General features: G+C 53.4%; 9 protein-coding genes across 9 annotated transcripts; 6 read left to right on the top strand and 3 right to left on the bottom strand.

Annotated features, from left to right (window-relative positions):
* Positions 1-2,712: 2,712 nt before the first annotated feature.
* A1O5_01820 (uncharacterized protein) lies at positions 2,713-4,437 on the top strand (the record flags this gene model as incomplete). Its single annotated transcript, XM_007742436.1, has 1 exon — positions 2,713-4,437. One exon carries the CDS (start codon positions 2,713-2,715, stop codon positions 4,435-4,437), a length of 1,725 nt encoding a protein of 574 aa, XP_007740626.1.
* A 593-nt stretch (positions 4,438-5,030) lies between these two features.
* A1O5_01819 (uncharacterized protein) lies at positions 5,031-6,870 on the top strand (the record flags this gene model as incomplete). Its single annotated transcript, XM_007742435.1, has 3 exons — positions 5,031-5,072; positions 5,202-5,350; positions 5,412-6,870. 3 exons carry the CDS (start codon positions 5,031-5,033, stop codon positions 6,868-6,870), a joined length of 1,650 nt encoding a protein of 549 aa, XP_007740625.1.
* A 787-nt stretch (positions 6,871-7,657) lies between these two features.
* On the bottom strand, positions 7,658-8,109 carry A1O5_01818 (uncharacterized protein; the record flags this gene model as incomplete). The annotated part of the gene is made up of 2 exons (XM_007742434.1): positions 7,658-7,915; positions 8,038-8,109. 2 exons carry the CDS (start codon positions 8,107-8,109, stop codon positions 7,658-7,660), a joined length of 330 nt encoding a protein of 109 aa, XP_007740624.1.
* A 556-nt stretch (positions 8,110-8,665) lies between these two features.
* On the top strand, positions 8,666-9,922 carry A1O5_01817 (uncharacterized protein; the record flags this gene model as incomplete). The annotated part of the gene is made up of 2 exons (XM_007742433.1): positions 8,666-8,872; positions 8,969-9,922. The coding sequence occupies 2 exons, from the start codon at positions 8,666-8,668 to the stop codon at positions 9,920-9,922; spliced, it is 1,161 nt and encodes a 386-aa protein (XP_007740623.1).
* Positions 9,923-12,786: 2,864 nt separating this feature from the next.
* On the top strand, positions 12,787-13,470 carry A1O5_01816 (uncharacterized protein; the record flags this gene model as incomplete). Its single annotated transcript, XM_007742432.1, has 1 exon — positions 12,787-13,470. One exon carries the CDS (start codon positions 12,787-12,789, stop codon positions 13,468-13,470), a length of 684 nt encoding a protein of 227 aa, XP_007740622.1.
* Positions 13,471-14,986: 1,516 nt separating this feature from the next.
* Positions 14,987-16,187, top strand: A1O5_01815 (uncharacterized protein; the record flags this gene model as incomplete). The annotated part of the gene is made up of 4 exons (XM_007742431.1): positions 14,987-15,091; positions 15,144-15,410; positions 15,466-15,577; positions 15,649-16,187. 4 exons carry the CDS (start codon positions 14,987-14,989, stop codon positions 16,185-16,187), a joined length of 1,023 nt encoding a protein of 340 aa, XP_007740621.1.
* Positions 16,188-17,770: 1,583 nt separating this feature from the next.
* Positions 17,771-18,508, top strand: A1O5_01814 (uncharacterized protein; the record flags this gene model as incomplete). Its single annotated transcript, XM_007742430.1, has 1 exon — positions 17,771-18,508. A coding segment is annotated over one exon (738 nt), but the record flags the coding sequence as incomplete, so codon positions are not given.
* Positions 18,509-19,397: 889 nt separating this feature from the next.
* A1O5_01813 (uncharacterized protein) lies at positions 19,398-20,015 on the bottom strand (the record flags this gene model as incomplete). Its single annotated transcript, XM_007742429.1, has 1 exon — positions 19,398-20,015. The coding sequence occupies one exon, from the start codon at positions 20,013-20,015 to the stop codon at positions 19,398-19,400; it is 618 nt and encodes a 205-aa protein (XP_007740619.1).
* A 1,372-nt stretch (positions 20,016-21,387) lies between these two features.
* A1O5_01812 (uncharacterized protein) lies at positions 21,388-22,750 on the bottom strand (the record flags this gene model as incomplete). Its single annotated transcript, XM_007742428.1, has 3 exons — positions 21,388-21,630; positions 21,707-22,591; positions 22,673-22,750. 3 exons carry the CDS (start codon positions 22,748-22,750, stop codon positions 21,388-21,390), a joined length of 1,206 nt encoding a protein of 401 aa, XP_007740618.1.
* Positions 22,751-23,583: the final 833 nt, after the last annotated feature.

Genomic DNA, 23,583 nt, shown 5'->3' with positions numbered 1-23,583 from the left:
AGATGATCCTCCAATAACACAACATGGGTAGCCAGGCCAGAGCAGCTGCTGTTTCTGCCCGGCGCCCGCCCGCTTTGCTGTGCACGCGGTAAGGAAAGGAACCAACTCTGACCCAAGCAAGAAGGCGCTGCCCCCCCCTCCGCCCCCCCCCTCCAACCAGAGACCGGCTCCTGGAAGTCTTGTTCGTATGTAATTTTCTTTTTTGCCTTCCCCAGTGAGTACCACTTACTACATACCACGGGGCTTGCCATCCCTCCCTGGCGAACGCGGGATCCAACCTCAGGGCTTGTCGACTCGCTAAACGTTTCTCACTCTTAGGCCTGGTGGCCCCTACCTAGGCTCCTGCTCTTCTCCTAGGCTGCATGGCCCAGGCTCCCTAACAGACTCAGCTGGTAGCTTTCCACTCACACTCCCACGCCTCCTCCCCAATTCCATCCAGATCATCACCACCTGATGAGACCTGTCTTTTTGAAGAGGAACCCAACCAACCAACCAACCAATTTTACCCCCTTCATCCTGTTTAGCGTCCTTGTCCGGATCGCTGCCCACCAAGAATGCTCCAGTTTCTCAATTTCTCATCTACCTTGGTAGGACCTGCACCAGCTAGCTCCTTGCCTGCCTGGCTTTGCCCTGCGGCGGTCCAGTGCTTGTTGTTATTTGTCTGCGAGGTACGAGGTACAAGGTCCTGGGTATGTGGTGTCCGTTGTCTCAATTTCGCTCTGCCGACCAAGTAGTCTCCTCCTGGGTCCTCCAAACTCGTCTCGCAACAACTCCCATGCTGTACCAGACCACCAATGGCTTCTCTGCAATTCGTCACTACAGTAGGGGCACCCAAGGAGCGAGGCGCAGGCGAATGAGATGATGGCTCATGGCGAAGACCACGGCCCCAAAACCCTCGTCCACTCAAGTCGTCCCACTATCCCTGTTCTACCTTGCCCGACCTACTTGCCTACCTAAGTACTCCGTCCAGACGTCAGGACTCAGAACCGATAACAATACTCCGGACACGGCTCTAGTCACCCGTAAAACAGGTCACTAGTACCAACCAGTTTGAACCCTGTTATTCCGGCTGGTCCTTAGGCCCCAAATAATCCACACCCTGAGAGTCTGAGCACTGCCAGCCCAAAAAAAAGACTAAATCTTTGGATCGCTGGCAAGCTGGAGATGGAGATGGAGATGGAGCTGATACGATGATGCCGAGCTAAATGCGGTCAAGTCGAAAGGTCGTCGGCTTGTCCCATCTCTCGCCCCCTCTGCCAAAGCATGCCGGCGATGCATCGCTCGTCACCGTGACATGACCGTGTGCATGACCACAACCGTGACCATGACCAGTGACCGAGATCAGACCTTGACCTTGACCTCACACTTTCCAACACCCCCGTTTGCCCGTTTCCCGTTGGCTTTTTCTGGTGGCCCCCCCTTTTCCCACCATCCCATCCATCATCCATCCTAGGCCATCCTTCTTTTTTCCAAAACATCCCATCACTCTTTTTGACTGTAACTTGTCCTCCGCCAGCCAGCCCGTCTTAGTCCACTCTGGCAATCATTGCGCCAGTGTGCTCCTGTCGCTCCATCTTTTGGTCCCTGGTGTGAATTGCTTATTGGCTGCCGCCGCGCGTACCCAGCCCGCCGTCGTAGCTTCCCTTCCACTTCTGCGGCTTGCCTGGTCCTTCTGACTACGGCTGCCGCTGCTCCTCCTCTTTTTTTTTTTTTTTTTTACCACCCTCGTTCTTGCGTCGTCTCGTCTCCCTTGCCTGCAACTGGGTTCTGGGTTGAACCGGGCTCTCGTCAACTTACGACGGACGCGGGAAGAGGGGACCCTGACGGTTTTACAGCCGAGCCTCGAACCGCCTTTCGATCCAAGACAAGGCCCCGTGTCCCTGAGGAGTGAGAGTGAGTTACCGCGCATCATGCCTGTTGCAGGCTTGATGGGCCAAATACAAGATCATCCTTTCCATCGGTCCCAACTGCCTGGTGCCGCCACAAACTCTGCCTGCCGAAGCGTACGTTGCTCGGCTGACTGCTTTCGTCGGTCGGTCGCGTGGATTCATTCATTAATCACGGTTGCGGTGCGGTTCTTGTCATTACTTGATTGCCCCAGTGTATCATCGTCGTCTTGTTCGCTGATTGCATTTGGCGTGTGGCCCAGGCATTGTTTGAAAAGCCAGGCGTCGTGGGTGGAAGGTCCTCTGCCTGCCCTTTCTGCTGCCAAACATCCGGGACCCACCTCTACAATACCACTCACTGCCTTGACTTTCATTCCAAACCCCCGATTCAGTCCAGAGACTCCAAAACATCTAATTTGCTCCTCACTTGAATTGTTCTCGATCCTCGTCTCATTGCAATGTTCTCTGTCATCAGAGAACATCACCCTTTCCTTCCTTTCACTTAGACTTTGCACAGTCCGCCTGACACTTCACAACACCCTCATATTCAACCTCAACCTCAACCTCGTCCGACACCTACTCATGCCGCCCCCGTCACCGCACGCTACTTAACACAACATTTCCACTTAGCTCGACCTCTTTTCCCGACCGATTCCTTCACCTCATGTCGTCAATGTCTGCCATTTGCAGTGCTGTTGGGCCCTCGGATCGGTTGAACTCGACGTTGAACGCACCCTGTAAAGATCCAGCTGCATATGGGTACAAAAGGTGGAACTCTGAGAGCTATTTCAGCAGCGGTTTACCTACGCCTCCAGGATCAAGGACCATGCCTGGAGTGGTGCTGGGCGACAGTTATGCGGCACTTCCTGCACCTGCTTTCCCGCAGACCCAGCACGGCAATTTACCAGATGGAACCAACACTTCTTCTCATCAACGCACTGCGATTCCAACGACAAACCATTCGTACGCTCTGGCTCCTCCTGCAAACGGACCGAACCTTTACAACCGTCGAGCAGCTCCCGATCAAAACGATGTGAATGCCATTGCACCCCACCTTCAGATACCAGAGTCGGTGAACAAGAGTAAAGGGAGTCTGGCCGAGTTTGCTGCAGAGATAACATGCCTCTTCTGGTTTGAAACGGCCCGAACCCTTCAGTACGCTGAAGATCTCCCAGAGGACGTACCGGTCGACAGGGGATTGGTCCCAGATGCCTTACCCGCGATTGGGTTTCGAAAATGGGTGACCACGATTATCAGCACCACTCAGGTCGGGAAGAATGTTATCTTACTTGCCTTGTTGTTTATCTATCGACTCAAACGATTCAACCCTAGTGTGAGTGGGAAGCGTGGGAGCGAATTCCGGCTCCTGACGATTGCTCTGATGCTAGGAAATAAGTTTCTGGACGACAATACATACACAAACAAGACCTGGGCTGAGGTTTCTGGCATCTCAGTCACCGAAATCCACATTATGGAAGTCGAATTCCTCAGCAACATGAGATATGCTCTTTACGCCTCGGCTACAGAATGGAATGAATGGAAATCCAAATTGGGAAGGTTTGGCGCGTTTTATCAGAAAGCCTCCCAGCTACCCCTGGTAGATGAGAGCAGAGCAAATGGTGGCACCCCAGTCACGCCTACTGCTCAGAGTTTCCCCCAGAAGCTGCCCTCGCCTCCATCCACTCATCACAGTGTTAGCCCTTATGGTGTCTCACCGTCCGTCAACGGTCACTACCCCGTATTGCCGTATCCTTCATCCGCAGCAACACAACTTCCGAGTTCACCTCTTCGGCAACAAGTCGGTTTGAGGGGATACCACCAAGAGCGAAAACGGAGTGCCGATTACTCTGCCGAGCTCCCTCCAGCGAAAAGGCAACAGTTATTCCCGGGCCAGCTTTCTGACCATACTGGAAGTATGGGAAGCTCACATGCATATACTCCGAATAGTCTAAGAGTTTCTCCTACGCACGGCACCGGCATCACTGATGCTGGGATCCCTGCAACATTGGACATCCCGAGACTGGATGTGCCGCGGATGCCACCCTCTCTTCCACTTTCAAATCCTCAACCCATCGTGTTGCCAGTCCAGACGAATCGAGCACTGTCGACTGTCTACCCAACCGCAACCGGCACCTATTCCCACCCTGTCACGCCAATATCTGCAGTACCGCAGACCCTGTTTCAAAATCCCGTCCCAAGTCTAGGAGACGGTTCCCGATCCATATCGGCCCTACCCTCGGCTCATACCTCTCCATCCAATGGATACAATATCACTACTCCTACATTACCGGGACTATCGCCCTCATACTTCTTGACCCATCGCACCTCTCCATATCGACCGGTTCGACATGTCAACACACTTTTGATACCTCCGCCGTCGGCCGCATTACAGATGCCGGTCAGAAATGTCCCCTCCGACCAGATCCACTACCACCCCTTGAGCAAAATCACCACTGATCGCCGGACTGGACCGCTTCCCAATTTTCAACCCGATGGGTGGCAACATAGCAATGTTTCCACGCCCGTTGCTCAACATCAATATCCATTTTGAGAGTCGATTCTCAACACTGTAGGTTTTCTCTTGCCATGAAGGGGGGAAACATTGCACTGTCCTACATTGCATAGCCTGGCGGGTCCTGTTTTGATATTTTGTTTTGTACTGAAAGTACTCGGCTTAGCGAAAAGCATTTTTTATGGCGCTGGGATTAGAGGGTATTATGGCAACATATGGCAAGCTGAGAATACCCTGTCTGGAAAGACAAAAAGAAGTGTACAGAACTAGAAGATCCAGCATAACTTGGTCACAAGACCTACCTCCCGTGATGCTTGGGAGAAGAAAACGGCGAGGGGATTGAGCTGGTCAATTGAATCAAAAGACTTTGATACCCCGGGCATTGTTTTCAGCTGGTGCTTCTTCCAATCACCGCAATTTTCGTGAGAGCGGGCTGTGATCAGGTGACGCATGCCAAGCCCATCGGAATTTCCACCGATGGCTCCATAATCCCTCGTCTCCATGCCGCGGAAGGTGAGAACGATGTGCAGCAAAGCTTGATATACGCAATCGTCACGGTAGGATGGTGTCGAGCAGGGCATAAGACCGATGGCAAACGATGCAGCGTCCATGCAAGCAGCTTCTTCGCAAGGATGCGCAAGACATTACTCCTAGTTTTTATCCATGGCTTCAAAGTAAGTTCAATGCCACAAAGCAATGCTCTGCCCGACACCCAGTTTTCGGCGCCGCCGGGGCTGTGGCTCTGTCGCTTTACTTTCGTGTGGCACCTTTCGTCGTCAGAATACTGATCATACCCCCTCTAGGGCGACGATGACACCTTCGCGGTCTTCCCAGAACACCTACGAGCGCTCGTGAGCCATACCCTTCCGAATATCGATGTTGTCACTGTGACATATCCCAAATTCGAGACCCGAGGCGAGCTGAGGGACTGTGTCGCCCGGTTTCGAGAATGGTATGTGGTGTGCGAGGAACCGTTTGCTCCAGAGAGCCCCGCTAAGAGTGCACATCTACAGGCTACAAAATAAGGTCATCGACTTGGAGGTCGCGCGCTCGACTCCATCTCCTACCGTGGATCCTTCAGTCCATGTAATACTGACCGGCCACTCGATGGGCGGCATCGTCGCGGCTGAGACATACCTCCTACTCGCCAGTGAACAACCCATTCCCGCCCCGTCTTCTGGGCAGAATCCAGAAAGGCCGAATTTCCCTTCCAACACGACGCTGGGTTCGACAACATCCACCTCCCATCCGACCCCATATCACAATGAGCCGGATCCGATGTCTCACAGCTTCATGTTCCCGCACATTCAAGGCGTCTTGGCCTTCGATACGCCATTTCTCGGGCTGGCCCCAGGAATGGTAGCCCACGGGCTCGAGGGTGGCCACAAAGTCGTGGCCAATGCCTACAATACATACTCTGAAGTTGTCTCCATGTTCGGTTGGGGCTCCAAGTCCGAGCCCAATGTCTCATCAACCTCACCCGCATCTAATTCCAGATCCATTGGCGCTCTACCTGCACCGGCTTCCTCCTCCACGGAAGATGCAGCGGCCGCCCCCAAATGGCAGGCTTGGGGGAAATATGCAATGTTTGCTGGTGCAGCTGGCGCTGTCGTTGCAGGTGGTGCCGCGGCCTTGTACTCACAGCGCGAGAGGCTTAGCGCTGGTTGGAAATGGGCTGGCGACCACTTGCTGTTCGTGGGAGAGTTGTTCAAGCCGGAGCACTTGCGTAAGCGGGTCGAAATCCTAGAGCAGGAATGCAAAGAGCGAGGAGCAGGATGTGCGAATCTGTACACTAACCTCGGAAAAGGAGCTAGTGGCGGATATGGCATCACGGAAACTCTGGCAGGCAAGGAGCGGACTTTTTGTAATCTACCCGTGCATGTTAGCCGAGATAGGAAAGAGGGCAAAGAAGGGACGCGCGAAGGAACACGAAACGGATTCAAGTGGATCAAAGCTGTCAACGACAAAGCTTCCGACGAGACCACGGCGCATGTATCCATGTTCATTCCCCGGGATAACCCGGGGTTCTACGCCCTTGGGGAACATGCCAAAGAGTGCATCGCTCGGTGGATTGATCAAGGCTGGTACCGGGCGAGCGACGGACCGACGTTTCTAAAAGCAGAGCACAACCGCGTGGGATTGGGCGAATCACCAGACGGAGGATGGGTGAAGCCCGACGTCGACGAAATCAGGGCTCGGGAGAGAGCAAAAGATCGCTATGGCAATTCCTACAAGCACTCAGATGTCGATGCCGATGCCGATGCCGATGTTGATGCAGAGCGGAACCTGGGTAAGGACTGGGACTCTGTAGATGTACACTACGGTAAAGATGGTGTTGATGATCTACTAGATGATGGAGACCTAAAGATGAGAGAGGAGGATGAAGAGCTTGAGGACAGCGTGATTGTTGAGAAAAGGGCGGCCAATGGAGAAATGCCGCTGCCAAAGTCGAGAAGCAATACTGGGGTATGAGGACTCGACAGAGGAGTTCCCCCATATATACAAAACAACAACAACAACAACAACAACTAGAGATGGAAAAGACACCACAATGACCGCCATGAGACGAGACATGTGACACGACACGACACGACACCGCCAATTTGCGAATGCTGGATCTGGGAGAACATCCCAAGTCCCGGACGGAATGGGCAAGCTGATATATCGAAGTCGAGCAGAATGGATGTAGCTAGGGCTCACGCACCGGAAGTTCGTCAAGCGCAAGGTCAACACTCACACTCAACTCCGACAAGGAAACTCAGCAAGCCACTACACCGAACTCGATCCTTGGAGGCACTGACTGGCTGAACATGGGCGGGGCGTGGCGTGCTGGCCGTCAAGCGATCTGAGTCTGCCCCGTTTAGGAATTACAACACCGACCAAGGAACTTGATAGGGTCGCGGGAGAAAATGAATTCGACTTGGACATGAACTCAAATTGAGGAGGCTTGAGAGTGCTGAATTAACTCTTAAAGACCACGACGATTCCACCCCTGAGCGATGGCTGCAAAGAAGTGAATGTCAGAGCAGAGCGTGATTAGGTAGGTTCCATTCCTTGTGCAAGACAGCCTCCTCTGCTCTCCTCTCCTCTCGTGGTCTTCTTCTTCTTCTTCCTCTTCCTCTTCCTTCTCCTCCTCATTCTCGTCGAGTTTGATCCTTGTTCCATACCATGAGTGTACTTGTCCTTTCCCTCATGCAGGAACCCTCTCGACAGCCACATTCATGCTGTCTCTCTAGGCAATTTCTAGTCATATTCATCGTCAGCCCGTCCCACTCTGCTCCTCGACGCCCCTCTTCTCCGGGATCCTCTGCTTCCCCTCCTCAACCATGCCCTCGCACCCGGTAACCTGGCCCGCTGCGTTCTCGAGCGTGCCCAGCACTGACGACTGGATGGGTTGTCCTTGGGCGGACTCGGGATCGGACTGAGCCTTGGCGTCCTTCATCTCTTGCAAGGCGGCGGCTTTAGTCTGCGCCCCGGAGCTGTAACCTGCTGCGGAGGAGATGGCGCCTTGGACATACTGTTTGGGTTACAGAAAGGGGGGGAGGGTTAGTTTGGAGGTGGTTGAGTGGATCGATGAGGACGAGGACGAAGAGGGGGAGTGACAATGTGCATATGGATATATGTGTGGATGGAACTTACCTTGACATGGCCTCCGAGCAGTGAAGCCTGGGAGTCCGAAGAACTGGACGACTGTTGCTGGTTTGATGACATTGTGAACCGGTTGTGTTTTTTTACTCCTCACCTCGTCTATTCCGACTCTTTGGCTCTCATATTAATATGTTGCTGGTGCTGCATTTCGATCAATGACGATGTCGCCAAGGCGTCGGATGTCGACGATGATGTCATGCCACGCAGTTCTGGACTGTGTCACAGCCTTGCACGTGAAGCTTGATCCCTTTGATCCCTTCCAACTTCAGCCTCGTTCCGGCTTGGGACTGTTACCGAGGTTGTTTCTCTGCGAGCTTACCTTCTTTGACCATTAATTCTACTTTGTACTTGTACGCGACTTAGGTGAATTGTTATGAATCCATGGTCGTAAATTCCTCGGGCCTTCCTGTTGTTCCCCCAAATAAAAGCCGGCGATGCTATATATCTTTTGATCGAACACCAACCCGACAATGGAGTCTCGGTGGATCCAGACTGATCAATTAACCGAGTGATCCAGCTAGATAGCACGGCGACCCATGCATGCATGCGCGCTTTGCTTCTTCCCCTGCCGCCGATAAATGTTTGTCACTCCCATTTCTGGCAACGACCACCCCGAACCATGACGACCAGGTTTGAAGTGCTCCAGGGCAAGAAGCCCATCTCGTTCAGGCGCCTGATGGCCCTGAAAAAGACCGGAGAAAACGTCTTCGAATCCCTGACTCCGGCCTGGCCACCGGCCCCCCATCGGAGAGCATTTGGAGGCCATGTGTACGCCCAGGCCATGTACGCTGCAAGCAAGACCGTGGATAAAGGGCTGGTAGTCCATGTACGTTCCCTCCTATATGTGCTCTTCTGTTCCAAGATGAGCCTGATCTCGTTTTCGTTTTGCTGTTGTTGACAGCTTGTGTCCCCTCGGATATAGCAAATGACTGGGTACTTTATCCTCCCCGGCGCTATTGATATTCCGTACGTGTATCGCGTGCGCAAAATTCGGGACGGCGGCATGTACTGCTTGAGAGGGGTCGACGTCTACCAACACTCCGAAGCCGCCGCGCAGGGCACGTCGCCTTGCTTCGTCGCCACTATCTCATTCAAGCGGTGCGAGAAGGGCATCCAGAAATGGACCGGTTACGAGTACCAAGAGATTCCCAAGGACCACATCCAGAAAGAGTACTGTAGTGTCTTGAAAGGCTTCAGGCCCGAAGATCACCCTCTGGCTCCGGGCGCCGATGCTCTCTGGTGGGAGCAGGAAGAGGAAGAGTTCTGGAGCCGCGACGCGGCGGCCTTCCCGGGGGTGGAAACCAGAAAGGTCAACATGGCCAGATACAACGGCAAGGCAGAACTCGGGGGCGGCACGAACGGGAATGGGGCGTCGCGCTGGCGCCAGCTGCTCTTTTACCGGCTCATCCAGGACGACGAACCGTCCGAAGAGAGACAGGAAGCCGCCAACGACCTGAACTTGCACGCCGCGGCTCACCTGTACGCTTCGGACAGGAACTCGCTCTTCCTCATCCAGCGCGCGCTCGGCTACGAGGCGGTCCGCACCACTATGGCGTCGCTGTCACACACGGTCGTCTTCCACGGCCTAGCCGACCATCTGCGCATGGTTGTTGACGACGACCCCCAACATCATCGGCAGGGCGGCACTTCGAAGTGGTTCGTCCAGGAGTCGTGGACCAGCAATGGTGGCGACAACCGCGGCTGCCACCACAGCCTCCTGTGGGACCACGAAGCCGGCAGGGTCATCGGCACCTCGATCCAAGACGGCATGTTGAGGTTTCCGGCAGAGCTGGTCGAGAAGGCCAAGGCCAGCCATGCTACGAAAAGCTCATTGTCACCGCCTGCCCAGGAGAAGGCCGGTAGCAGCAAATTATAGTGATCAGTGTCTCACAGTCAGGCTTCCCTGCCTGTGCTGTGCTGCAATGTTTGGAAGTTGAGCAATCCACCTTGCATAGGGATATCAGACATGTCAAACCACAATCTCCTGCGTTGATCTATGAAAAGCTGTCTACATCCATACATCCATCCATTAGAAGGCAAAATGCGTGCGTGAGAGCGTGCGAGCGATGGTTTTTGACATCGCCGTGGCGTCTGTCCACACATAGCGTTTGCTGAACAGGAGCTTCTGGATTCTATTGTTTTCTCGTTTCAAGTCTCGGTTTTTGGTGTTTTTGGGCAGAACATCGTCCGGAGTCGTTCCTTATTCCTTGTCCGAAGAAATATTCCACCCAATCTCCATACTAGGATCCCTTTTTTTTTTTTTGTTTGTTTTTTTTTTTTGGCTTGCATGTATGATACGTGGTGGTTCCTGTCGTTAAACGGCTAAAATTAGATATTGAAATAGAAAGTAACCGTCGTTAATATATACCACCATGTCAATCATACGTTAGAAACCACGAACGAGAGAGAGAGAGAGAGAGATCATCAATGACGACGAACCTAGGCTTTCCCTTCATAGGCTATCCCGGCATAATGCAACATACATACCTACATTCACTAGGCCGAGTATTCTTCGCTCCCCAAAGGAAGGCGGTGCAAAGGGGCCAGCGGGCTTTTGCTGGCCCTGGAAATTCTCTGCCCAATGCAGATCAATCTCAGTGCAGGGGACTTCCACGGCTTGCGGAAGGCCTCATTGTCTCTTAACATATGGAAAGTCTCCAAATGGCGACGTGTGCATCGACCGTCCGTCAGTTCCTTGCTTTGGCCCCATCTCAACGTATGTGCTTCAATGAGTCGCAACGTGGGAGGAAAGAAGCAGAAGAAGAGTCTGAAAGGCCAATGAATGGAGGGGGTGGAGGATCTTGAAGAATATCACTATATAGATGCGTTCACTGCTGGGTTGAACTGTCATGCAACCGTTATCTAGGGCAGGGCGAGAGTGTCAATCTGTGGCTTCTTCGTTGATGGAAGCATGCAGCGTTTTGAAAGATGGCAGTGAGTCCGTGAGTGGATGTACTTGGAACAACGGAACGGTAAAGGCGCCAAGTTCCTCCGTCGAATTCTCTAAGTAGGTCGAGCTTATTGACTGCTTTTTGGGGGGGGTGCTTCTTGCGACTTCGACTGAGTGCCAACGTCTTCGTCGTTGATCAGGAGACTCGGTCACTCGAGCTGAATGTCGTGTCACGGTCAGTGCTAGCCCCCGCCTCACATGGCTGATGATTACTGCTGGGGAGTTCGTGGATCATAGAATCGTCAGAAGTGAGCTCTGGGAGCCCACCCTTTTTCACGCTGGCTGATAGCTCGAGCTTTGCGGTCGGGCGAGAGAAGTGTCCGACTTGATTGTCTGCCAACTCTGGCTTGGAGTAAGATGTTTGGGTTTCCCCGGAACGTTTGCCCTTTCGCCTTCTGCGCATGATGAGATAGCAACAGAAGCAAAGGAAGACCAACCCAGCCAAACCAACACCTACCCCAATACCGGCTTGAGCGCCAACAGAGAGGCCATATTGTAGGTTAGTAACTCGGTTCCCTAAGGAACTAGAGCGTGGACTATCTATTCGTATCTTGGAACTCTCCTCATCTTGGATCACGAAATCCGCCGACTGTGCCAGGAAGCTTCCCTCCTCAGCGGTAGCAGCTGTGGTTGTAAAAGTGAAGCAGCACCCGCCCCTGCGCCAATATTAGAATCTTCATGGAATAAATGCTCTCGAGAAAATCTCATGATTGGGTATGCATACGGGATTTGCGACCAAGATTCGTTCATCAGAGACTTGGGCCAGGATGAGAAGGCGAGCTGGCACGATGACACCAACACATGGGCGAAATAGAAATAAGTGGCGTTGCCTCCATCCTCCTTTTGAAGCCAAATATCACATTTCTGAAGGGTCACCACTGATGCGGCAACTGTTAGTTATAGAGCAAACTCACACAATCCGTGTAAGCTCACGCTTGTTGCCGCCATTGAATGGAGCTTGGCCCGGGATCCAACGAATAAGTTTCACCCTCAGTTGGAATGGTGACATTGATGGCCCAGACCAGATTTGCTGATTCAACAAGGAGAAACCATGACAAAAGGGGAAATCCAAGACATTGTAAAAACATGAACGCAAAGAGACACTATTGGCAATATTTCGAGGTCAAAAATGGGAGGAACGAGTCGTTTGAGCAGAGAGAATCCCCCCTTCAAGGACTGATTCTCTTGAATTTCAGGCCAACACATGATTGGGGATGTTAAGTGGAAAGGGCCTGACTTGTCGACCCGGGTCCAGAACTCTGTGACGGCGAGGAAATACGAGGAGAACCCCTCTTTACCAAGGATTGTTGGAGACGGCAGAAGCTGTAGAGATTCTCAATCGGTCTGCCATTGGTTCCGGAAAGTACGTTTTCCGCTCACCAAAGCAGCGTGTCACCGTGGACGAAGGACAGTGCTGTCGAGACAGAAAGGCAGAGAGAAGATTGGAAGTGTTGTAGGTCATGTTGGAGAGGAATGAAGATTGGCGAGTCGATGGAGCTCGGAAGGCACGTTTCTCCGAAGCCGGAACCTGCAAAATTCAACTGAACGCCACCACCACAACTCCTCTCATCTCACAACGCATCTACCCTGATCTTTTCACCCCTCGCGCTCTAACCTTACCTAGGTCCAAGGGACTATATAGTCTGTTACTTCGCACATTGGTCGACAAAGGTTTGTGAATGGCAATTCGAGATTCCGCGCAAACTTTCTGCGGAGTCTTACAGGAAGTTCGGCTAGACAGTCCAGCACCGGTTTTCCATAGTTTTACAGCCTAGCTAGGAAGAGGAACAATGGGCATCATCATACGCCCTATCGCTGCGGAAGATATCCCTTCGACGGTGGAGTGCATCCAACTCGCATTTGCCGACGATCCGTATCATCTGTGGGCCTTTGATGCTGCGAAGTTCAACAAAGAGCGCAACTTTGCTAGTCTCGAGGCAAAATGTGAGTGGGGGATGCGCAATGCATTATTCTTTGTGGCCAAGGATCCAGATGACAAGGATGGTAGAGTGCTAGGAGTCAGCATGTGGATGAAGCCCAGGAAGGTCAATCAGAAGCAGACCTGGTCCGAGTGGATCGACGACTACATCCTCTGGTTCAAGCAAGGGTGGAATCTCTTCAGGTTCCAAGGACGTGGCGGGTTGAGGACGAATCGATATTGGATCTGGAAGCGCGAGCAGGCCATTGCTCAGTCAGAAATCTGGACCGACCCCGAGGGTTACTACTTCTGCAACATTGTCACTGTCAGGCCCGGCATTCAAGGCAAAGGGATTGGCCGCCAGCTCTTCGAGACCGTCACTGACATGGCCGACAAGGAAGGGCGCCGATGCTATCTTGAATCTTCCAAGGAGAAGCCCAACATTGCAATCTACGAGAAGATGGGCTTTCGGCTTGCCCGAAAGATGGTGTGCGAGGAAGGAGGCGAGGTCTGCGACCTCTTCTGCATGGTCAGAGAACCACAATCCAAGCCGTGAACAAGGGCAGGCTCAGTGGACTTGCCGTCGAAGACATCCCTGCCGGGGCTGCCGTATCGACAACGCACATTGCCCATACACAGGCACGCTTACCGTCTTTATCCCCATCTCGTCAACAAGTGCCGTGGTTTCCATCGGTGATAGGGATGATAATTTGAACTGCCGGCGCCGGCGCAATGTCTCACTGTCGTTGGCTCTCTGCGCCCGACTCCCAGGGTGCTGTTGCCGCACTGGTGCCTCTGAATCCTGTCCGTGGGTCTCTTTGGTTCAGGCGGTCAATTCAACTGGTGTGTGATTTGAAGTGCCCTTGAGTGCTAGGTGCTGAGGCCTGGCCGCCGCAGCGGCAGTAGCCTACCTTTATAATTTCTGCTCTGTTATGATACCGACCAGACTGACGCCTGGCGGCAAAGGAAGCTTGAGGATTCGCCTCCAAACAGATTGTGCCGGAGGGTGAGTCAGGTCTGGAAATGTGTCGAGTTGGTTGTCAAGAAGCTCCTTCAGCAAAATCTTGCGGCCATGATTAATCTTGAGGCTCCACCCCTGCTCTAGTTGGTCGGAATGGCATGTTGAGAGCCAAGACGGCAACTGCTCGCAACGTTGACAATTTGGTAATTGTTATATCCTGGACGACTTCGGACTTGCGAGCGGGCGTGATCCGTTAGATCAGACCTATCGTAAACACCTCTTGGACATTATGGCGACCACCAGACGGCGGGCAGGAGAGGGTCAAAGCTTGTTTGGCTCTGGATCACAGAGATGGATTGATCAGCGTGCCAGGCAAACAGTGCACGAGCAAAGCTATGATTTTTGCCACATCGCGAGCGCGGCACCGCAGCGCCGCAATGGTTTCGCCCGTATGACCTTAATATCCGTATTCAATAGCCAGTCGCCGGTCGAGAGAAGCGGACCCGGAGAGTTTAGAGCTTGTCGAAAAGCAGTAGGTCTTAAAATCGATTCCCGGGTCGCGGAGATAGAGAGTATGCGTGTGTTCGCTTCTGTAGGAGGCTTGTTGGGTAGCGAGGGCAGGTTAATGACCATGGTGTGTAGGACGAGGGAGGCACCAGGGAGGGAGAGGGGGGGAAGAGGAGTGGGGAAGAGATGAGGCGCATGCAAGGGTTTGGGAGGCATGGCTGGGCATGTTACTCATCCATCTCCGGGCATCCTTACCTCCTGATACCTCGCGCCCACCAACCACCATTGTAGAGAAGCTGCGTGATGGGTGCGTAGCCCTGATACTTGCAGCACTGGCTCCAGCTGCAACTTTTACATCATCATCATCAACCCTGACGAAAGCTCAAAGCTCAAAGCTCAAATGCCCGCCCAATGCGAGCCCCTCCATCGGCGAGCGAGGTATAAAGTCCTCATCTGAAGATAACCTTCGCTGTCCTATCTCAATCTCACTCTCAATTTATCTCTCTCAGAATAAGAGCACCTTCTGCCGGACAAGTCTACGAGCCCAGATCAGATCACCAAGGCTGCAGAACATCTCCATCTTTGCTTCCTCGTCCCTACCAAAATGGCATCAAACCTCCCCAAGGAATACAAGGTCGGCGTCTTCGAGGCCAAAGGCGAACCGATCAAGTTCAAGCAAGTCAAACTGGAGCTGCCAAAGCCGGGCGAGGTACGTCTCCTCGATCAATCACACCAACGCTCCATTAAGCCATCTATTCTAGGTCCTAGTCAAGGTGCTAGCCTGTGGCGTTTGTCACTCCGACCATGCCGTTCGCTTCGGCCTGTTTGGCAACAGCTTTCCCATTATCCCCGGTCATGAAATCATCGGTGAGGTTGCCGCAGTTCCAGATACGGAGACGCGCTGGAAAGTGGGAGATCGTGTGGGAGGACCGTGGCACGGTGGTCATGACAACACCTGCATCCCATGTCAGCGCGGGCTGTTCCAAATGTGTGAAAAGGAAGCCATCAACGGGGTCACTAGGGATGGAGTAGGGTTTGGCCTCGCCGACTATGTGTCCCTTTTGCTGAACCGCTTCTTCTCAGGGATACGGGGAATATGTCACTTTGCGGACCGAGGCTGTTGTCAGGGTCCCGGCCGACGTCGATCCAGCCGAATACTGTCCTGTCCTTTGCGCAGGAGTGACGGTGTTCAATTGTGAGTTTGCTTTTGCCCTTGCCGCCCGGCCCGCCGCCAGTGAGGGAGACTGACGAGACGTGCCCCAATAGCTTTGCGACAACAAAAGGTCCTGGCGGGTTCGCTCGTCGCGGTCCAGGGACTCGGTGGCCTCGGGCATCTTGCGTTACAGTACGCGAGCAAGATGGGATATAGGACGGTGGCCATCTCCTCGAGCTCCGACAAGAAGGAATTCGCCACACAGTTGGGGGCACATGAATACATTGACGCATCCCAGGGCGACATTGGTGCACAACTCCAGAAGTTGGGAGGCGCTGCGTGCATTCTGTTCACTGCGCCCAACGAAAAACTCATTCCTTCGCTGCTGAATGGACTGGGGCCGTTGGGCAAGCTGATTATTCTGGCAGCGTCGAGCCCCGTCGAGGTGAATACGGCATCCATGATTTCCAAGGGCCTCAGCATCCAGGCATGGCCCAGCGGTCACGCTCTCGACAGCGAAGAAGCCATCTCTTTTGCTCAAGTGCACGGCGTCCATGTCATGATTGAAAAGTTCCCACTGGACAAGGCCAACGAAGCCATGGAGAAGATGACCAGCGGCAAGGTCAGGTTCCGAGGGGTGCTCATCCCATAGGTGAGGGGGATCAATGATCAGGATGAGTATGTTGTTATGCCGGTACTTCGTCCATAGCCTAGTGTGTCCTGGATAGTTCGACGATAACAAACAACATGCATGTTCTGTGGAGCATCCTGCACATCTTCCACCCACACGAGGGATTGCGCTCGGTGTTCCGTACTCCGTCCGAAATGTGAATTGGGGGGTATGACATAGTAGACACTGAGCACTTGTACGAGTAGATGGTTGGCGAAGCAGCCGCCGTCATTGTCGTGGGCCGTGCTGCTGTGTGTGTCAGAATCCCCCCTGGCACCCCTGACGCCTGCGCTTCACCAATCAAAGGTGCTTTGTGCCTGGCGATCATACACTTCCTGCTCCATGTTTTCATTGTCGACCATCCTCCTCGCCTCCTCAGTATCGCGTCAGGGTGACCCGTGCTGTCCGTTGTCGCAGAATGAGCTTGGCCTCCTCTCATCATTCGTAGAAGGCCTCATGCCACCCGCTCCGAGCAATACCGCCCTACCGCCCTACCGCCCTGCCACCGATGCCCATGCACCATGCAGGAGTACAGAGCACGCTGGCCTGGCGCTGTCCCAAAGGCGACAGCCACGGAATCGTGAACCACACGACCGATCCCCTGTCTCTCCTCTCCTGCGCAGTTGAAGCAAGAGGCTGAGCCTTCCATATCCCCTGAAAGGTCCGAAACTGAGCACAACAACCAGCTGACAAGACTCAAGAAGCGAGCGGACTCCCCGGCCGCCTGTATTCCCCTCTCCAACCCACCTTACAACATTGGCGATCATCCGCAAAACGAGCAACGCTCTGGCCAAGTCACAAGAGACGGAGATCTGATATAACAGGGCGCATCCACCAATCTTGACCAAACTGCTCCTCCTGTCTGTGCACCTTGCAATGGTGCAGTGTCAGCGGTAACTGGGTTGGATCGGCTCGAGAGTCGGTGGCCGAATCTTTTACTTGCCTCCTGCGAGGCTGAGCACCTTTGATTGCGATCGGCGGACATCTGTTGTCATCCCTTACCAGATCATCGTCTCCTAGATTACCTAGTCGCACATCCTGGCTGCCGGAAGGTCGAACTGACGTAGAGGGGGCGTTGATCTTTTACGAGTGGACCATAGTGGACGTGAATATCGTCTGACCTCGACGACAGTTGCAACGACACGATCGACTCCCGCCGGGCGACGGATTGGATTGGACTCTGAGGAAGCCTTGAGGATTGTCAAAAACATCGAGACCACCTCGTGCGGCTGGGATTCAACTGCTGAGATTTCGCTCTTTCACCTCCATCTATTTTATCGAGAAACCCAGGGCGATGCTGGCTCATCCATTCCAAAGGCGGTGACGGCCATGTTGACTTCCTGACACGTCAAATCCATCTGGTTAACTATCCAATCTTCACTTTTTCTCGGCATATCTGGAGGTTTCCCTTGAGTGAACCAGTCACCCAGCGGTCACCACTATATTCTGCCACACCCCCTGTAAACAGAACCTAAACCGTCCACCAGAACAACAACTGTCCAGTCCTGCTTCAAGACGCCTGCCTCCATTCTCCACTCTCTCGGTTACAGACATCTGCATTCGCCATGGAGTTACGGATACAGCATCCTTTGATTTTGGTCATCATCTTCTATGCATTAGCACAGAGCTCATCTGCCACTGTGTCGTTCCCGTCAATCCAAGCCATCATCGGCTTCTCCACGTCATGTACGCTTGCCTACGACACCCCAGTTAATGACTGCGATGTCAATGATTTTCGAGGCCTAGGAGGAACGGGCACTTGTTCAACCGACTGTCAATCGAATCTGGAGGCGTCACAGAGATTTGTCCAGCGGTTCTGTTCAGGGGAACAAGCAGATGGGAATTCTTTGATCGGACAACTTTTCGTTGGGAACGTTGTGAACTTCCTGTGCGGGGACGACAATGCTGCAAGCGCAACAACGTCGACGACAGCGCCGGGCACGACGCAGGCCTCTTCTTCTGCAGAGTCATCAATGAGCATGGCAACAGACACAGTTCCACCAGGAGCGAGCACCACCGACACATCCTCACTAGCTTCTACCCTCACAACTTCTCCGAGTCCGACCGGATCTGCGAACAAGACCACGAGTATTAGCACAAATTCCAAGCAATCGTCCTCCACCCCAACCTCAATACCAACGTCTATTCAATCCGCGACTTCAGCTGTCACGTCGACCTCATCTTCACAGAGTTCAAGCACTTCATCAGCAGCTTCGTCGAGCAAGACGTCGAACACACAAGGTTCAGGCGGAGGCAGTGGCGGAGGCAGTCCCTTCGATGGGGTTTTCTCTTCAGCAGCTTCGTCAAGGGCCTTGCAACTGCAGATTACAATATTGGTCTTTGCTGGTTCATCTTTGGTAATCTTGGCAGTGTGGTGACGTCGGCCGACAGCTCCAGGAATGGCCCAAAGCAGACGTCAATGGGAAGGGATTGAGCATACCCAGTGCCTGACTGTTCGCGAATAGCCAGTGCTACTCTTTCCTTTTTCGCAGGTTAACGGGTGGACCGTGTATGCTATGCACAAGCGAGGAAGAACATAATTCTGGAGGGGAGGCGCAATCGAGTTGGATTATGGAACATCACTTAATGTCTAGGGAAAACTCGGCGTGCGGCAAGTAACAACGAACAGCAACGATAACGACCATGAACAACATGCATGCAGATGACGGCTGTTATGGGATGACTTGAGCTGCAAGCAAGATATGCTTTTTGCTTTTTTTTGAGACGAGCACAAAGGGGATGATGAAGTGGAGACCTCTCTCAAAGCCGGGAATGTTGAGGAGTCACATCGTGGCGAGACTTGGTTTGCAGGGCAAAGCAAGTTGTCGTTGAAGCTTGATTGAAAGCGAGGCTTGAGATGTGCGGCTGTACGACTACCCATGACAGCGAGGGAGGGCATGAGCGTATGTACTATTATGAAAAGAGGCTACTGCTGTGCCGGGGATGCTGTGTGTGGATATATCTGGCTCCGCAGAGAAGCCATGTTGCAGAAGTAAATACACAGAATCGGAAACAAGCATGCATGCATTCATTCCATTTCCGTGCGAAGTTGGTTCGACGAAACGTAGCCTTGCGATAATACCCCTGAGAGGAAAGGGGGCTCTAAACAGAGGGGCAGAGAAGCTCAAGGAAACACCATGGAATGAGTCCATCTGTCTACTCATCCACGCCAGAGACGAAGCACAAAAAGAATCACGACAGTCTCAGTTCCGCCAGGACCTCGTCGATGCCTCTGTCCATCATTTGCCTTTGCTTTTCCCTCCCCACGTTCATTTCCAACTCCATCTCTACATCCATATCCACATCCATTTGCACCTCCATCCGCACATCGTCCGCTCCTATTGATTCGCCTTCGCTCCCGCCCTCCTCCACGACCCCTCCTCCGCCGTCGCCTTCTTTCCCCCCTCCCCGCGCTTCACCCCCTGCGTAACAGTCCCGATGGTCACGGTCCCGATCCCCATGCTGACACCGATGCTGACGCTGGTTCTGGTCCCGTTGCCGGTGCTGCTGCTGCTGCCGCCGATGCCGCAAAACATTCTCCTCGAGATACGCCAGCATCAGCCCCCGTGCCTCGCGGTGCTGCTTGCTCTCTGGCCCCCACGTGCGCGCCACGAGCGCGAGGTTGCCGCGGATCGTGGCCAGCACGTCTGCGACGACGGCGGGGTCGAGGGGTGCGCCTGCGGCGGCCGTACGTGCCTGTGTGCCGTGGTGTGTGCATGGGAGCGTGGTTGTGTCTGTGGTTGTGGTTGGATTTAACCCCGGATGTTGACTTGGATCCGGGCTCGGATGCGCAGGTGGATTTGAGCCCATGGTCGTTCATTCCCTGTTCTGTCGCATCCCCCGCGGTCTCGTGTGGAAGGAAGACGAGGATGGATGGGTTGCGGAATCAGATTATCCACATGCCCGCTCTTTCCTTGCAGAGTACGAGGTACGGGAAGGCTTATTCACGAATATGTACTCCGTGGCTCAGGTCTCCTACCTGCCAGCCTTGTACATGGATGTATAACAAGTACATGTTACCTACTGAGCCTTGTGCGAAGTTGGGCAAGAATTACGGATAATACCCTAGATAGGGTAGAATACGGAGTGCATATGTGCCCCTCACTAGCGCAAGGCTGGAGAATCCGACGGTCTGCCCATGCATGAGGATACCTACAAGGAGAACATATCGTCCCTCTGTGGGTATAGAGTACATATATATATATATATATACCATATATACCATATATGCTTGAGCATGCGTAGAGACGCCCTCGTCAGGTTCCTTTCCTTTCCTTCCATCCTTCCGCTCTCCCCTCGTCCCTCGTCCTAATTGTCTGGTTGTATGACGGTGTAATCCAACCAACCTCGATTATTCTCTTCCCATACTTCTCGATATGCAGAAAAGGACTACGTATGGCTCCTGCACAGTCTGTGGCCCGAGAGTCTACTACGTCCGTAAACCCGTTTCTAGCTTACGCGCCACTTGAGCACGAGTCAGCACTGGTGGCAGTGGGGGCAGCGATCACGTTCATTGTCAATTGTCCATGAGATTCGAACCTGAGGCCAATCTGGCTGCCTGCAAGTCTCAGTGAATAATACAAGTAGATCTTTCATTAGCGCCTCTGGCTATCCCTAGTCCAAGCCGTCACTTTGCCGTGGCCTTTGCCCCAAAATGTTCCGTCCAAAACCAACGCCTTGCATGTCAAAAAAGACGAGCCGCAACAGATCCAATTTCCCAGCTTGTGCATTGAGGTCCGCCGTATTGTTCGCCGGGCCGCTTCCTTTATCTCAAAAGTTCAGCGTCATTAGTGACTTTACGTCTGTGGTCGGCAAGTGGCTTGCCTGGCCCAGATTAACGCATTCAATCTCGCGCTGTTGGCGATCCTAACTCTGATGGCTCTATTTGTGGAACAGAGATATTCCTGCACCTTGGTGGTGCAGCTGTGCGTCGTTCCTCGTGATTTTCGGGCGTCGAGCGTGATAACCAGGCCGTCAATTGCTTATGTCGTGTCTCCATCCGAAATCGGGTGTCTCGTTATGGACCGTTGCTTCACGGTGAAGAGGGCCAACGTTACCAGAGAAGCATGACAACCCTCTGCAGGACCGCGTCTCGAAAGTTAAAGGTTTGTCGCCGCCGCCACGTCGGTTGCAGGCGGATCGAAACTTGCCATATTCCTCCCCGAGATCTCACGAAAAGTACTCAGTCAATCAAAGGTTTCTTCACCGAGCCGACCAACGCCACTCCCAGACAGCTCAACGCATTAGGATCTGAAGCGCGTATTATGGTGGCCAAAGGCAACATGGGATTTTCCGCGTTGACATGAGATGCGTCTCGAGCCGCCTGTTCAATAGCTTCCATCTCCGCTTTGCACGCTGCGTGGTCCAGGGGGCAGACAACAATCGGCTGTTTCAGGATGATATCTTTGGCGCCGGCCATGGATGCCTAAAGTTGATGATCAGCCATCTAGAACTCCATCAACCGCGAGGATGTTGCGGTTTGTTAGAGCCCATCTACATACCTTGATGGTCAGGTAGTATTCCACCTTATAAAGACCTGCTGTGGTCGTAAAGCCCGTCACTGCGTAGGTAGGAAACGCCGATCGGCCGCGAGGCATGATCCCATCCGCGTCGCGAAGGTCGCTCGAAGGGAAAACAAGACCAAGGTTGGTGAAATATCCGGCTTCGGGCATTTTCACGCCCACCGTTTCCGTCTTCTTGACTAGACTCTTTGTCTTTCTCTGGGGCTCGTCACCCTCGTGGTTGTAGATAACTTCCTCGTCGATCCCGATCTCGATCTTTTTGATCGTCACTTTACGCGCCTTGCTCAGCCAGTCGGGATTCGGAGATAGCTTAATATACACGCTGACCGGGTCCAGGGGTCCGTAGGACCATCGCGGCAAGGAGATTCCCAGTGTGACCAAATGATCCGAAACTCGTTCTGCTGTCTCGGGCCGATTGTACATGCCAAAGGTCGACAGCGTGTCGTACCGAGCAATGGGTACGGGAAAAGCATAAGTTTTGCGATCCGTCCCTCCATAGCCTACCGTCACCACCATCTCGTAGAATGTCTCAGCCGTCCGCCGAGGCAGTTGTAGACTGGCTGGTGGCACCCGTCGGGCAGTCTCCTGCCCGCCCCGCCCAAAGGGGATGAATATCACGAAGGGCAAGTCCATGTACATAATCTCTTCGTATTCCCTGTTGGCCGGACAGCGGAACAAGAGCATCTCTTTTCCCACCGTCTCCGTCGATTCCTTCCTAGGTGCGGCCAGGTGTTTCTTTGTGACCGAATCCGCATGGGGATGGATGCTTTCTCTTCTCTGCAGGCAGATGGTGACGATGGAGACGTTGACGGGACTTGAGATGCCGACGCCAGGGCGTATTTCGACGGTTCCTTCGATGCGAGGCTATTCTGAAGTGTCAGCAACAAACCCTCCTGGGGGGATCAGGCGCAAGTCGCTCTCTCTTTTTTTTTTTTCCCCACTCACCAGGGTAGCAGAGATCCCCGGGTATCCGACCAGAAAGTTTGTGTTTGGGCGGCCAGATACTCGCACAAAAGCGCTCATCTTCTCGTTGAGCTCGAGCCTATGTTGGGACCATTACCACGAGGCGGGAGTGAGATTGTCCTTTGACTGCGGCCTCGGAGGGAAGTGGTAGGACGAGAGAACTGCGGCGGCCTGTTTCTGAGAGACAGTATGAGGCCCATGAGGCGCCAGAGGATGTTACATGCAGAGCGATGCGGATTTCGTTGTTATGGTCTTTGTCGTACGATCAATGGGCTTGTGGGTGGTTGGACGTCGGTGTGGTTTTGGGGGCCGAACTGAGTGATGACAAGGGCGGGTCAGAGGTTCGCAGCGTCTAGGTTCAGGAGCGGGGAGAGTGTGAGCGACGGACTGAACGATGGTCGATGGTCGATGGTCGATGATCGATGGTAGTAGACTGAAGGATATAGGTGATGAGATATGGAGTTGAGATGGGGATTGATGAGCTGGAATATGAGCGCGGCTGGATTTAGGCGCAGATGGTTGGAATACGATAGGACTACCCAGTATAGTCTGCCAGTCTGTCAGGTCGCAGGTCGGTACAGCGTCGGGCGGCTTATTACGTGAAGCATGCGCCGCGCACCTTGCACCTTGCACCTTGCACCTGCACACTGCACAAGACACGCAGGCACCGGGGGTGGGTATTGAGTGCAATGGGATGGCGGTGGTGTGGCATTCATCGATAGAAGCCTAGTGCCTAAGGATCCCTATTGATCCTCGTGGTGTTTGGCGATCTAGGACCCCCCATTGTCTACCCAGTACCTAGAAACCCGTCCTTTGGGATTCCTGTGTCTACTTCATAACTACTAACTAGAGCTCACCCAACGCCCACCAGCCCATGTCCCTGCACCCGCTTA

Source organism: Cladophialophora psammophila (assembly GCF_000585535.1).
Source record: "Cladophialophora psammophila CBS 110553 chromosome Unknown aczJe-supercont1.2, whole genome shotgun sequence".
In the NCBI taxonomy this organism is placed as follows: domain Eukaryota; kingdom Fungi; phylum Ascomycota; class Eurotiomycetes; order Chaetothyriales; family Herpotrichiellaceae; genus Cladophialophora; species Cladophialophora psammophila.
Note: the sequence above shows the minus strand (reverse complement) of the source record. Positions and strands in the feature narration are given on the sequence as shown.